The sequence below is a fragment of the Ochotona princeps genome, chromosome X (assembly GCF_030435755.1).
Source record: "Ochotona princeps isolate mOchPri1 chromosome X, mOchPri1.hap1, whole genome shotgun sequence".
NCBI lineage: Eukaryota > Metazoa > Chordata > Mammalia > Lagomorpha > Ochotonidae > Ochotona > Ochotona princeps.
In genome coordinates this window covers 45,127,205-45,142,025 of record NC_080865.1, presented here as the reverse complement: position 1 = coordinate 45,142,025, position 14,821 = coordinate 45,127,205, and the positions used below count along the sequence as shown (strand labels likewise).

At 46.2% G+C, this 14,821-nt stretch overlaps 2 protein-coding genes and 1 pseudogene across 2 annotated transcripts in view; 1 reads left to right on the top strand and 2 right to left on the bottom strand.

Annotated features, from left to right (window-relative positions):
• The window catches only part of LOC131478608 (trafficking protein particle complex subunit 13-like), a 91,430-nt gene that overhangs the window by 42,379 nt on the left and 34,230 nt on the right, over window positions 1-14,821 (bottom strand). The gene's annotated exons all lie outside the window — the stretch shown is intronic.
• On the bottom strand, window positions 549-3,984 carry MAGEE1 (MAGE family member E1). The gene has a single exon (XM_004592802.4). The coding sequence runs from the start codon at window positions 3,703-3,705 to the stop codon at window positions 1,051-1,053; it is 2,655 nt and encodes an 884-aa protein (XP_004592859.2). The 5' UTR covers window positions 3,706-3,984; the 3' UTR covers window positions 549-1,050.
• LOC101522742 (small ribosomal subunit protein uS10-like) overlaps window positions 3,704-14,821 on the top strand; it is a 49,483-nt pseudogene continuing 38,365 nt past the window's right edge.

The following is a 14,821-nucleotide window of genomic DNA, read 5'->3' as shown; positions in this document are numbered from 1 at the left end:
ACTGTCTACTTAGTCTACTCAAAACACTATAATCAAATTGCTGGTTTAAATCAGCTCCCCACTCTGGAAACCACATGGTGGTATAGTGAGCTAAGCCTCTACCTGTGGCACTGATGTCAGTGCCCATAGGGGAACCGGTTCTAGTCCCGGCTGCTCCACTTCTCATCCAGCTCCTTGTTTATGACCTGGGAAGGCAGCAGAGGATGGAGCAAATACTTGGGCCACTGCTCCCACATAGGAGAACTGAAAGTAGCTCCTGGCTTCTGGCTTCAGATTGGTTCAGCTCCAGTCATTGTAGCCAATGGAGGAGTAAACTAGCAGATGGAAAGTCTGTCTTTCTCTCGGTAAATGTGCCTTTCAAATAAAAGTAAATACATCTTTTTTAAAAATTACCTCCCCTATACTTATCCAGTCTATGAGTTCTAGGGCAGATGCTCTTATAGTCTTGTATACCACTGTGTTCATGAAAGAAACTTAATAAGTATTTGTTAAATAAATTACTGAATTAGCATTAGGCTTGATTTTTAACCTTTTATTTGTCATTACATTTCAGCACAGCAAAGCAAATACAGGTAAACATCAGTATTCTTACACAATAGCAGACAGAAAGAAAAGCCAGCCACAACCTAGAGTGCTTTTTCTTTTGTTATTATATTTAACACCTGAAGTTATGTTACTTTACTGGTGAATGTGTTCAAACTTCCAAGAAAAGCTTATATTTCTAGCTATTTGCTATATATCCTCATCCAGATGATGCAACAAGCTGGAAAGATTCCCAAAGCATTTTGTAATGCCATCAAAACTCTTGTACCAAAATACAGCAGAGATACCAACTGGTCAGTCACATTTACATTACTGGACAATATATTAAAATGATTGAAACTTTTCAGGATACCAAACAGGAACAAAACTTGAAAAGACATAAGTGGACCTGGAACACAAATACCAAATACATTATGTAACACACACACATCCCCCCGCCCCCAACACATGAGACTCAGGGCTCTCAGGGCCTGCCTTGCAAGGCCCCTCTGAGGGCTACACATTCCTCTATCTGAAGTTGTGAACAAAGAATTGCCTGCGCCCTGCATCAGCTCTGTTGGCTTCATCTTCGATTGCCTCCCTGTACTGCTGCGGCCAGTCCTGGGGCTCCTTTCTGTGGATTCTGGCCACATACCGCAGAGCTTTCATCTTGGAGGTTTCCAGGCGGGCTCTAGGACCCCACACAAACTCATACTGCACTGGGTCGCTGTCAGGAACCCGCAAACTGTCTATATAGCGCTGACTCAGATACCTGCAGGTAATCACATGCTTTCTCCCAGACTGAACCCCTAAGCCCCGCAGGAAGGCCCAGACTGCAGACTCCTTGGCGTGGTTGCCCATAATAAAGATGAAGCTTAGAACCTGCATCAGGAAGTTGTTGCCAGGCCTGTTTGGACTGTCGACGATCTCTTCCGTGTCTTCCATTTCCCTTCGGTTGTAGAGCGTATAGGAGTGGTTTCTAGGATCAAGTACCACTAATTCTGTCCCATAGACATGGTTCAGGGTGCGAGCAGCACGATTCAGGAGGTCAGGGAACACCTTGCTGCACTCTCGGCCAATGTAGTACAGAATTCCCTTCTTTGGTATGGGCAGCTTCGTGGAATCCATAAGCAGAAACAGTTGCACCAGTTTCCTGGACTTGCTTTCCATTCTTGATTCAGGCCACGAATGCGGGGGGTATTTTGAGGGATAGGCAGAAACATCTAAATCAGGGTTTGGTACCTCTGCAGGAATTTCCTCGAAGTAGGGCCTCCTAAATTGAGGGAAAGCCTGCCATTCCTCAGCAGCCGCTCGAATAGCTTCTTCCTCCAGAGCCTCGTTGTATTGCTCTGGCCAGTCCATGGGATCTTTATTGTAGATCCTGGCCATGAACTTGAGAATTTTCATCTTGCTGGTTTCTAGGTGGGATCGTGGGCCCCAGAAAAATTCATATTCTACCTGTTCATGGTTGGTTATCGGCCTATAGTCCAGGTAGCGCTGCCACACAAACTCTATAGACAGAAGTCTCTTGGGGTTTCCAAAAACAGAAAGCCTCCTCTCTCGCTGCACCCCCATCCTCCAGAGCATTTCCCAAATCTCAGCCTCTCTGGCTTGGTTGCCATTTAGAAATATTTGTCCAAGAATCATCATCAGGAGCCCCATCTTAGGCCCATTGGGGATCTCTTCTAAGCCTTCAAAGGGCACAGGGCCCAGTTTGTTGAGCAGAATGTAGGTGCGCTGCTCAGGGTCAAGTTCCTTTAATTCAAACCTAAAAATGCACTCCAGGTGGGCCGCAGCTCTTTTGAGAATCTCAGAGAACTGGCTGCGATATTCCTTATCAATATATTCCCGCATCTCAGACTCCCTGATAGGGTACTTGCTCTGATCTTTCACCAGCAGGAATTGCAGCAGCTCAGCTACATTCTGCTCCATGGGATCCTGGGGCTTCAGAGTTAGGACAACAGGCGAAGTGCCCAGGCCCATAATGGTTATGCAGTTGGAACTCTCACAGTCTCTCAGGACCTGGAATTCCATGGGGCCTGCTGCACCCTTGGGACCCTCATAGTCAGCAGAAGCCCTGACCACCTTACGGTTTGGCACAGCAATGGAGCACTTGCAGAGGTTCCGGCCCACGGAGGCACTAGGACTCAACAATGCAGCAGGCTCTTCAGAGGCCATGGGCAGCCGAGAAGTGCTCGGACCCTCGCCCGGGTCGGGCAGCATGGAAGTGCCACACCCCTTGGAGGCTCTGAGCTGCCCAGAGGTGCTCGGACCCTCGCCCGGGTCGGGCAGCACAGAAGCACTGTGTGCCTTGGAGGTGGTGGGCTGCACCGAGCGGCTCGGGCCCCCGCCATGCGTGGGGGGCACGTTGAAGCCCTCCGAGGCGCTGGGCTGCCCCGAGGTGGTGCTCCGGCCCTTATCAGAAGTGGCTAGCACGGAAGCACCGCGTCCCTTGGAGGTGGTGGGCTGCACCCAGCGGTTCGAGCCCTCCGCAGGAGTGGGCGGCACCGAGCGGCTCCGGCCCCCGCCAGGGATGGCTGGCACTGAGGCGCCAAGTCCCTCTGAGGCGCTGGGCTGCCTCGAGGTGCTGGGGTCCTCAGCCAAGGTGGGCGGCCCCGCCGCGCTGGGGCCCTCGCTGGCGGGGGGCGGCACGGAGCGGCTGGATCCCTCCGAGGCGGTGGGCGGAGCCCGAGCGCGAGGGCCCTTGGCTGGGGAGGGCGGCGCCGAGATGGACCCCTCAGAGTCCGCGGGCTGCACGCAGGTGCTCTGCCCCTCGCTGGGGCCGGGTGGTGCACAGGCGCTGCAGCCCTCCGGCCCAGTGAGTGGCACCGAACTGTGGCGCCCCTCAGAGGTGACAGGAGACCCAGAGGCACTTGGGCCCTCACCGGGGGTGGGCTGCACGCAGGTGTTGGACCCCGCCGAGACGGTGGGCTGCGGCGAGGAGCTGGAGCCCGCGGAGGCGGGAGGCGGCACACAGGCGATGAAGCCGTCACCGGGGGTGGGCGGCTCCGAAGTGCTGGAACCCTCGGAGTCGCAGAGGCCCTGGGGGTCGTCCGGGCCTGGCATAGCGGGAGGGAGCTCGGGGGCGTTGGGGGCCTGAATTTCACCCCTGCCGCTGCCGTTCAGCGCAGTAGCCTTTGCACTGCGGCGCCGGCGGCGCGAATTCTGGCTTACCAGAGACATGGTCCTGTCGACCGAGCGGCGTAAGGGAGCAGACAGCCACAGGCCCGTGAGCTGGCACAGAGACAACGCGAGGTGTGTAGGAGCCTCCGCACAAAATTGCCGCTGGCGGTAACGCTGCTGCCGCCGCCGCCGCAGCCGCTGCAGCTACTGCTGCCGGGGCCGCCGCCGCCGCTGCTGCCGCCGTCAGAACCAAAGTTACAAGCAACTTGCTGGAGCTGATATTAGAGGTGGTGAAACAGAAGGAAGGTTCTGGCCAACAGTGAACGCAAGTCTCAATATACTCCGCTTTTCACACCCCGCCTTCTGCCGCAGTCCGCGCAGGCGCACTCGGGCTCTGCGACAAGACGACCCCGCCTTGCGCAGCCCCTCCCCTGGGCCCCCAGACAGTGGATGTGATGGTTTTGCAGCAAAGCAGTGCACTAGTGGGAGGGAGACTTGGGTAGAGTAACACAAGGGGTTTGGAACAGATGTGTAGGGAAGAGGGAGCTAATAAATAATTTTGAGAATTAGGCTAATAATTAGAGAGCTTCTATGCAGATTGCCAGGCACTTTATAGATTCTCAACATTGGTAGTTAATATCCTTAGGACTTGATGTTTTTTCTCTGGAAGGGTAGAGCTCCCATTCCTACCAATATCTCCTCTATGATTTTCTGCATCAGGTCTCTGATAACTGTTTTGCTACTGTTGTAAGCTGGTAAAGACTTCACACTGGAGGTCGAAGGCCTGAGATTGAGCCCCAGTTAGGAAGCCTGGAACAAGGCCCCACACCCTCCAACTCTTACCAAGCCAATAGATCACAACTTGCCTTTGGGAAGCACTACCACTCTTGAAAAATGGGTTAATCTCCTCACCCCTCAGTGACTTGAGTGTGTCCTCGAGGTCTGGGTTAGCGGAGATGTTGTGAGCGCTTGTTACTGACGACGTTCTACTTTGCTATTAATCTAGCACTTGTCGATCACATTCAAACCTCTGGACTCCATCATTCACTCATTCAGCAAGCACGGATTATCTAAATAGTGATTTTTTTCTTCATCTACCTAACTCTTTTTTTAAAAAAAAATTTATTTATTTTTATTACAAAGTCAGATATACAGAGAGGAGAGAGAGAGATCTTCCGTCCAATGATTCACTCCCCAAGTGGGCTAAAACAGCCGGTGCTACACCGATCCGAAGCCAGGAACCTGGAACCTCCTCCAGGTCTCCCACACGGGTGCAGTGTCCCAATGCATTGGGCCGTCCTCCACTGCTTTCCCAGGCCACAACCAGGGAACTGGATGGGAAGTGGAGCTGCCGGGATTAGAACCGGCGCCCATATGGAATCCTGGCGCGTTCAAGGTGAGCACATAAGCCGCTAGGCCACGCCACTGGGCCCCATCTATCTAACTCTTAATGCAAAAGTGGGAGTCAAACAAAAGGAAGCAAAGTTTTCTGGAAAGTTGCACACAGAACATTGGAGAGCAGGATTAGTTCTACCTAGAGATCCAAATAAGACTTCAGAGAAGAGTTGTTTAAAAGATGGATGGGCAGGTATTGAACCAAAGGGTAAGGGTATGAAAAGCATTCTGGGCCTGGCGTGATGGCCCAGTGACTAAAGGCCCCGCGTTGCATGCTCCAGGATCCCATGTGGATGCCAGTTCGTATCTTGGCAGCTCCACTTCCCATCCAGCTCCCTGCTCGTGGCATAGGAAAGCAGTTGAGGATGGCCCAAAACCTTGTGACCCTGTACCCATTTCGGAGACTGGGAAGAGGATCCTGGCTCCTGGCTTCAGATTGATCAGCTCAGCTCAGGCTGCAGCAGACACTTGGGGAGTGAACCAGCAGGTAGAATATCTTTCCTTCTCTCCTTCCTGTAAATCTGTCTTTCCAATAAAAATAAATAAATATTTTTGCTTAAAAAAATGTTTAAGAGCTGATACTGTGTCCTAACGAGTAAAGCCATTGCCCACAATGTCGGTACCCCAAATGGGCACCAGTCTGGACCCTGGCTACTCCAATTCCCATCCAGTTCCCTGCTTGTGGCCTGGGAAAGCAGCCGAGGATGGCCCAGACCCTTGGGACCCTGCACTCGCATGGGGGACCCAGAAGAGGCTCCTAGCTCCTGGCTTCAGATTAGCTCAGCTCCAGTGAGCCATTGGATGAAAGATCTTTTCCTCTCTCTGCCTTTCAAATAATCTTTTTTTTTAACAAATCCAAGTAAAATATGTATTATAAAAATATTTGGGAACCAAAATTTTTAAACCAAAATATGTGTATCTTTTCATTACATTTTCCACAAACTTTTTGAGGTACCCTCATCTGTGCTCTTAGTAACCCCACAACAACCTGGGAGTAAATTTTGTTTATACCTATTTGGGTAGAGGGGAAATATTGTCTATATTCACAAAGTGTCACCACTACTGTTTCCAACAGAAAAACAATCCCACCTATCCCATAAGAACCAAATTCCCCTATATCATGCATCCAGCTCCAACTCTTCAAAGTTCAATGTAAATATTGACCCAAAGACCCATTCAGAGGGGAAGACCCAAAAAAACCTAGGATGTTCCTGAGCTTAAGAAATATACATTCCATGGGCCCAGCGGCGTGGCCTAGTGGCTAAAAGTCCTCGCCTTGAAAGCCCCGGGATCCCATATGGGCGCCGGTTCTAATCCCGGCAGCTCCACTTCCCATCTAGCTCCCTGCTTGTGGCCTGAGAAAGCAGTTGAGGACGGCCCAATGCATTGGGACCCTACACCTGCGTGGGAGACCCGGAAGAGGTTCCTGGTCCCGGCATCGGATTGGCGCAGTACCGGCCCATTGCGGCTCACTTGGGGAGTGAAACATCGGATGGAAGATCTTCCTCTCTGTCTCTTCTCCTCTCTGTATATCCGGCTTTCCAATAATAATAAAATCTTTTTTTAAAAAAAAAGAAATATACATTCCAAAGCTAGAGTCTGGTCATTTCTAAAGACTTTGAAGTTGTTCTAATTTTATAAACAACTAGCATTTTTGCCTCTGGAAATAGATTCTAAGGAAATCAGGCTATATGAGGGGCTTTCAAAAGGTCTAGAGATAAGTGTACTATCAAAAAAACCCTATAGATTTCAAAAACTTTTGCAGCAAAATAGTTATTTTTAATTCTGTTCTTTCCATACACTTTTTCCATATTAGTATTTTTTTTTTTTGAGAGACAGATTGTTCCAATCTGCTGCCTCACTCCCAAAATGTCCACAATCATCAGGAATGGGCCAGGCTGAAGCTAGGAACTAGTCACTCAATCTGGGATTCCTACATGGGTGGCAGCTATCAACTGCTGCCTCTCAGAATCTGTATTAGCAGGAAACTGAACTCAGAAGCTAGAAGCATGTACTTATTCAGCTACACCAGTGAGGGACATTAGTAGCTTTTTTTAAAGATTTATTTATTTTTGTTACAAAGTCAGATATACAGAGAGGAGGAGAGACAGAGAGGAAGATCTTCTGTCCGATGGTTCACTCCCCAAGTGAGTACAGCAGCCAGTGCTGCGCTGATCCGGAATGAAAAGAAACTAAGAGAAAAGAAATAAATAGAGGAAGAGACACACACACACACAATAGAAAACTCTTCCATGTTTAATGATTGGAAGAATTAATGTCCTCGAAATATCCATACTACCCAAAGCAATTTACAAATTCAATATTATCTCAATTAAAATACCAATTCTTCTCAGATCAAGGAAAAACAATGTGAAAATTCATATGGAAACACAAGCAACTCCAAGTAGCTAAAGCAATCTTAACCAAAACAACAAGTCCGAACATTGACAATATTGATTTCAACACATGCTACAGGGCACTTATAATCAAAACAACCTGCAACTGGCACAAAAACAGACATGTAGCTCAATGAAATAGAATAGGAACCGCAGAAATTAATTCACACATCTATAACCAACTAATCTTTGACAAACAAGTTAAAGTCAATCCCTAGAGAGAGGACAGCTCTTCAGTAAATGTTGCTGGGAAATTTGAATCTATACATGAAACAAAGCCTCTCCAAAAAGAAAACTGAGAGAATCAAGATGGCGGAATAGGGTAAGAACACGTTTATACAGACGGAAAAACATTTAGCCAGGATGAAGCAGAGTGGACATATTTCAGGAAATAGGAAAGGACAGAACAACAGCAGAGGGGTACCTGGAGAATGACAGACACAGGAAAGCAGCAGGCACAGCAGTGTGGTGTTGCAGAGACTGATACTCCAGCACGGCGATCTGAACTCCACAGCAGCCAGAACTCCACCAGCAACCAGTTGGGAAGGGACTTTCACTGTCAGCTCGGGTGGTGAACCCAGACAAAGAACTGTCCGTCCTGCTGGTCCGTTCGAATTGACCAGGAGCAGAGACAGAGCAGCAGATCTCAGATGGGCAGTGCGAGAACAGAGTGGATTTCACAGTCCAGTCAGCCCCCTAGAGCTGAATTGGGCGCCATTTTGCGTAAGGAGGAAAGGGTGAGGGAGAGGACTGAGCATGCGCTGAGCTGGGAGTGAGCTCATTTCTGTCTGGGTGAACTGCAGCAACGTAGCATTCTACGGGTTCCACCCAGGACAGGTCTGGGACAGCCCTCGGATCTGACGGCCAGCAGATCAAGAACTGTAGTGGTTGTATATCAGGCGCCATTTTGTGCACTGTGGCAATAGCTTTGGGACTGCAGGGGACAACAGTGAACTGCACATGTGCTGAGCTCACGAGAACTCGCTGAGGTCCGAGATTGCACTGGTCCTGCAGGAAAATAGTACTGACTGTGGCATCGTACGGGTCAAAATAGGTCCGTGTGGCACCCAGACCTAATGTCCAACAGGTTCCAGCAAGATCAACACTACCAACAACCTAATTGTATAGGACACCTGGTGTCTCTCTAATCCTGGGACCTGCTCCAACCGGAAGAGGGAGAAAGGTTGCAGAGACAACGGTGCAGCCTCACCACGGAATCACAGGAGGTGGCGAGTGGTGAGCCAAGAGCTGCGGCTATGGAGACCACGCTGGAAATCTGACATAAGAACCCAAACCTGGAACTTGCTGGAGGTTGTGGCACAAGTGGGCTGCAAGGAAAAAGTTGTGTACCAACCGCAATAACTAAAATCGCATTGTAGACCTGTGGGTGACACAGCTTAGAAACCTGCCAAAAGGAGAAGACTCCGCTAACCAGAAGTACAATGATCAAGAGCAAAAGAAGAGACAAAGGCACGATGAATATTGCCAAAAACTCTCCTGCAAGGGAGCAAAACCCTATGCCAATCTCAGAGTTAACTGAGGAAGACATCGAGAAAATGGGGCACACAGAATCCATGATTCATTTTAAAGATTCTGATCAACAATGAGAAGCTCATGCAAGAGTTCAAAGAATTTAAGGAAGCAATAAAGCAAATCAAGGCTGGTATATCAGAAATTAAGAATACAGTAGAGCAAATTAAGAGTACAATGGAGAGTCTCCAAAATAGAATGAAGCAAGCAGAAGAAAGAATCTCAGAATTGGAAGATATTTCCTGTCACCAGGCAGAAGCAAACAAAAAGCTGGAAGCAGAGCTGGATCAGGCCAAAAAAAGTATTCAAGAATTGAAAGACACTATGAAGAGGCCAAATAGAAGAGTTATGGGAGTCCCAGAAGGTGCAGAAAGAGAAGCTGAGCTTGCAAATGTATTTAGTGAAATAATAAAGGAAAATTTCCCTAACCTAGAGGAAGAATTGGGAAACAAGATCCAGGAGGGGCACAGAACTCCCAACAGGCTTGATCAAAAGCGATCTTCACCACAACATATGATCATCAAGCTCTCTTCAATTGAACATAAGGAAAAGATCCTTAAATGTGCATGTGAAAAAAAATCAATTGACATATAAAGGAAAGCCAATTAAGCTCACAGGAGATCTCTCACAGGAAACTCTACAGGCCAGAAGAGAATGGAGTGACATATTTCAGATTCTAAAAGAAAAAATTTTCGGGCCCAGGATAGCATACCCAGCAAAACTTTGTTTTGTCTTCGAAAATGAAATAAAATTCTTCCACAGTAAAGAAAATCTAAAAGAATTTGCCTCTTCCAAACCTGCCCTACAAATGATACTTCAAGATGTTCTCTTCACAGAGAAGAGGAATAGCACCTACCAAAACCAAAGGCAAACGTGAAGAACATCCCAGTAAAATGACAACAGAAGACTAAACCAATGAACAACCCATTCCTAAAATGACAGGACCAACGTAACACCCATGTATATTAAACTCTGAATGTAAATGGCTTAAGCTCAATCAAACATCATAGAGTAGTACACTGGATTAAAAAAAAAAAAAACCATCTGCTTATTGTCTGGAGGAGACACACTTCAACAAAGATTAGCGGAAACTATATCACATGGGTTTTGTTATTCTCTGTTAGTTTCATCTCTTCAAAACACTTCCTTCTGATTAAATCATTCAATGACTCGTATATCATACAGTAGCATCATTTTCTTCAAGAAGGTTCTTGATTTTCATTTCTTCAGCTACACATTAGTCATTTAATAGCATGTTATTTAACTTCTTGGTATTGTTAATTTCTTTTTTCTTCCTGTTGTTGATTTTGTTTTGTGGCTCTTCATTTAAGGGGATGTATAGTAGCTGTGTAATGGAGACTGTCATATCTAGTAACATGTCATTTATCTTCATGGCATTGTAAATTTCCTCTTTTCTTTCTATTGTTGATTTTGAATCATGACTTTTCATTTAAGGAGATGTACAGTAGCTGTGAAATGAAGACTAACATCCAGATGTGAGGATGTAGTGTGGTATGCATTTCTGCTTCCAGACAAAGATGGACTTACAATGAAACTGTTTACTATATCTTGACAATAGGATTCTGGACTCTCTGCCATTGTCCAGGCCCGCAATGATGGACATATGACTGAGTATGAAGAACTATACGTTAGTAATGATATAGAGGAACTGGGGGGGTGGGGAGGGAACTGGGGAAGGGATAAGGGAATATGAAACTATACTATAAAATAATAACAATAATAATAAAATGTATTTAAAAAGGAAAAAAAAAAGAAAAGAAAACCAACTCACAATGGATCAAAAGACCTAAATCTATGATTTGATAAGCATCAAATTGCTAGAGGAAAACTTAGGAGAGACACTGAAAGACATTGGCATAGGCACAAACAATAAAACAATAATAGACTAATGAAATTATATCAAGCTAAATGGCTACTGTGAAACAACAACAAAAAAAAAACGCTAAACCAAGTGAAGAGGCAACCAACAGAATGGGATAAAACATTTGCAAACCATTCAGCTAATGCAGGATTAATATCTAGGATATACAAAGAGCTCAAGAAAGTCAACAACAAAGCTAATAATCCACAGAAATGTAATCTTTAGGTGCAAAAGTGACATTCTTTTTATTATTATGCACAGCCTTTGTTTATACTTCTGGGGAACAGTAGGGTGTTTTTGCTTTTTTGTGTGTTTTTTTGCTCCTGTTTTTTCTTTTGTTTTTGTCTTTTGTTTCTTGTTTGTTATTTGTTATTATCATATTATTATCATTTTCTATTTTTTTAAAGATTTATTCATTTTTTATTACAGCCAGATATACAGAGAGGAGGAGAGACAGAGAGGAAGATCTTCCATCCGATGATTCACTCCCCAAGTGAGCCGCAATGGGCTGGTGCGCGCCTATCCGAAACCGGGAACCTGGAACCTCTTCCGGGTCTCCCATGCGGGTGCAGGGTCCCAAAGCTTTGGGCCGTCCTCGACTGCTTTCCCAGGCCACAAGCAGGGAGCTGGATGGGAAGTGGAGCTGCCGGGATTAGAACCGGCGTCCATATGGATCCCGGGGCTTTCAAGGCGAGGACTTTAGCCGCTAGGCCACGCCGCCGGGCCCTATCATTTTCTATTTGCCATGTGTTGATATCATTACCTAATGGAGTATTAAACCTGTGATTGAAAAGAAAAATGAAAGCATGCTACTGTAAAAACTAGGGGGAAAAAAGGAGAAATAAGGAATAGAGAAGGTAGGTGCAGAACGTGGGCAGGAGGTCAGGTAGGGTAGAATGGGAAATATCACTAAGCTCATAAATCTGTACTGCAAGATGTACATAAATATATGTATATATATATATATACATATATATATATATGGCATAAACAGGCATTTTTCAAAAGATGAAATTCAAATGTCCAACAGGCGCTTACCATGTCATGATACATTTAAATATCAGAAAATTAAGCAGATAACCATGAACAGAGAAACTATACTATCATGATCACACAGGGACAATTAATGAGAGGGGGAAATGGGGAAGTAGGGAAGGGAAACAGAGGAATGAACCCCTATGCCTATAAAACTGCATCATAGAAAATAACCAATACATACATAAAGCAAGCCAGCTCAGGATCACTAGCTATCAGAGAAATGCAAATAAAAACTACAATGAGGTCTTAACCTCACACGTTAGCATGGCTACTATACAGAAATCAGAAGATAGTAAATGGTAGCAAGGATGTGGGGGAAAGGTGCCCTAATATACTTTTGGTGGCAATGTTTACTCGTTGGGCTGGTACTGTAGCTCAGCAAGCTAATCGTCTGCCTTTAAGTGCCAGCATCGTATATGGATAGCAGTTTGTGTCCCGGCTGCTCCACTTCCCATCCAGCTCTTTGCTTATGGCCTGGGAAAGCAATAGAGGATGACCCAAGGGAAATATCACCAGAAAGGTTCCCGTAAGAAAATGAAGAGGTGCAAAGCGTGAACAATAATAATAAAGAGTAGACATATGAGTCAATATACATATGTATATACATATACATATTGAATCATGAAATTCATTGTTTGATTTCAATCATATATAGAATTAAAATGCATGGACGTGGTGAATCCAAGGATTTCACAGAACAAGAAAAAATATATATGACCACAAGATGGCAGTAACAAACAAGTATTGTTTTGTCAGCATCTAACATTGCAAAGGAGTGTGGGCCCATCAAAGTCTGGGACCTCCCAGAGACTGTTGGTGACCATTCAGCAAAGGGGAAAAGACCAAGAGAATTTCAAAGTATAGGAGGATCAAACAGGAGGAGTGTGTATTTATGTGGTCTCTCTCAGTGGTACAGCTGGGAGTCTCTGGGTCAAAGAGCTTTGAATGGCAGCAGCCCTTTAGAGATTTTATTCCTCTTTGCTCATCCTGCCTTAGGCTTTGTGTTACCTATGGCTACCAGATGGGTGCATTTCACAGGGATATGCAGATCAGGTAGCATGTTAATGACTAAAACTCTGCTTATTTAGGCTAAATTGTAAAGCAATCGAATGTGTAAAAATTTGAGTTTGCAGGCCCAGCGCGGTAGCCTAGTGGCTAAAGTCCTCACCTTGCACACTCTGGGATTCAGTATGGGCACCGGTTTCTGCCCCAGCATCCCTGCCTCCCATGAAGCTCCCTGCTTGTGGACTGGGAAAGCAGTAGAGGACAGCCCTAGGCCTTGGGACCCTGCACCAACATGGGAGACTTGGAGGAGGTTCCTGCTTCCTGGCTTCAGATCTGCTCAGCTCCGGCCTTTGCAGGCACTTGTGGAGTGAATCATCAGATGGAAGTTCTTCTCTGTCTCTCCTCCTCTCTGTATATCTGCCTCTCCAATAAGAATAAATCAATGTTCAAAAAATGAGTTTGCTTTCAAGCTAGCAGATTTCACCTGTTTTAAAAAGTACACTTAAGGGCCCGGCGGCGTGGCCTAGCAGCTAAAAGTCCTCGCCTTGAAAGTCCCGGGATCCCATATGGGCACCGGTTCTAATCCCGGCAGCTCCACTTCCCATCCAGCTCCCTGCTTGTGGCCTGGGAAAGAAGTCGAGGACGGCCCAAAGCTTTGGGACCCTGCACCCGCGTGGGAGACCCGGAAGAGGTTCCTGGTTCCTGGCTTCAGATCGGCGCGCACCGGCCCGTTGTGGCTCACTTGGGGAGTGAATCATCGGATGGAAGATCTTCCTCTCTGTCTCTCCTCCCTCAGTATATCCGGCTTTCCAATAACAATAAATAATCTTTAAAAAAAAAAAAAGTAAACAGTAAAGGGACCACTGTACAGAGGCCATGTGTGACTCATATACATATAACAATTCAGGGCCCAACATGATGTCTCAATTGGCTAATTCTCCCCCTGCAAGCACCAACATATGGGTGCCATAAGGATGCCAGTCTGTGTCCTGGCTGTTCCACCTTCCATTCAGCTCCCTGCTTGTGGCCTCAGAAAGCAGAGGAGAACGGCCCAAAGCCATGGGACCCTATACCTGCATGGGAGACCCAGAATAACATCCTGGCTCCTGGCTTCGGATTGGCTCAGTTCTGGCAGTTATGGCTATTTGGGGAGTGAACTGGTGGATGGAAGATATTTATCTCCTTCTCTCTGTAAATCTACCTTTCCAGTAAAAATAAATGTATCTTTAAAAGTAATAGTTCAATTCCCTGATCCCGTGTTATTTTACAATTTTTAAAAAGATTTGTTTTATTTTTATTGCCAAGTCAGATATACAGAGAGAAGGAGGAAAGACAGAGAGGAAGATCTTCCATCCAATAATTCACTCCCCAAGTGACCACAACGACTAGAGCTGAGCTGATCCAAAGCCAGGTTCCAGGAATTTCTTCCAGGTCTCCCACAAGGGTGCAGGGTCCCAAGGCTTTGGGCTGCTCTACACTGCTTTCCCAGGTCACAAGCAGGGAGCTGGATGGGAAGTGGAGCCGCTGGGATTAGAACCGGTGCCCATGTGGGATCCCAGAGTGTTTAGTATTTTACAATTTAAACTCCATGTTGATTTGTAGTGCCTGAGATTAGAAGCAATGAGAAGGAAAACCATATCCCACATTCAAACTAAGATTGCAAAGCTGTTTCCCAGATTGTTTGCCCACTTAGTGCAAAAAAAGGCCAGGATCATAGATCAGAAAAGGCAGATTTTATTTGCTCAACTGTTTAGTCAATATAATAACATGTTGATCCCTGGCTTCCTGTCAGAGTTGGTGAATGTTGTCTGTCATACACAGCAAGATGTGCAAAAGCACATAGCATCTTTCAGCAGCCCATAGTAATTCAAGGCTAAGCTGTTACTTGCCACCATGATTCCTAAAGTACAGTGTGATTATGCCAAGAGCT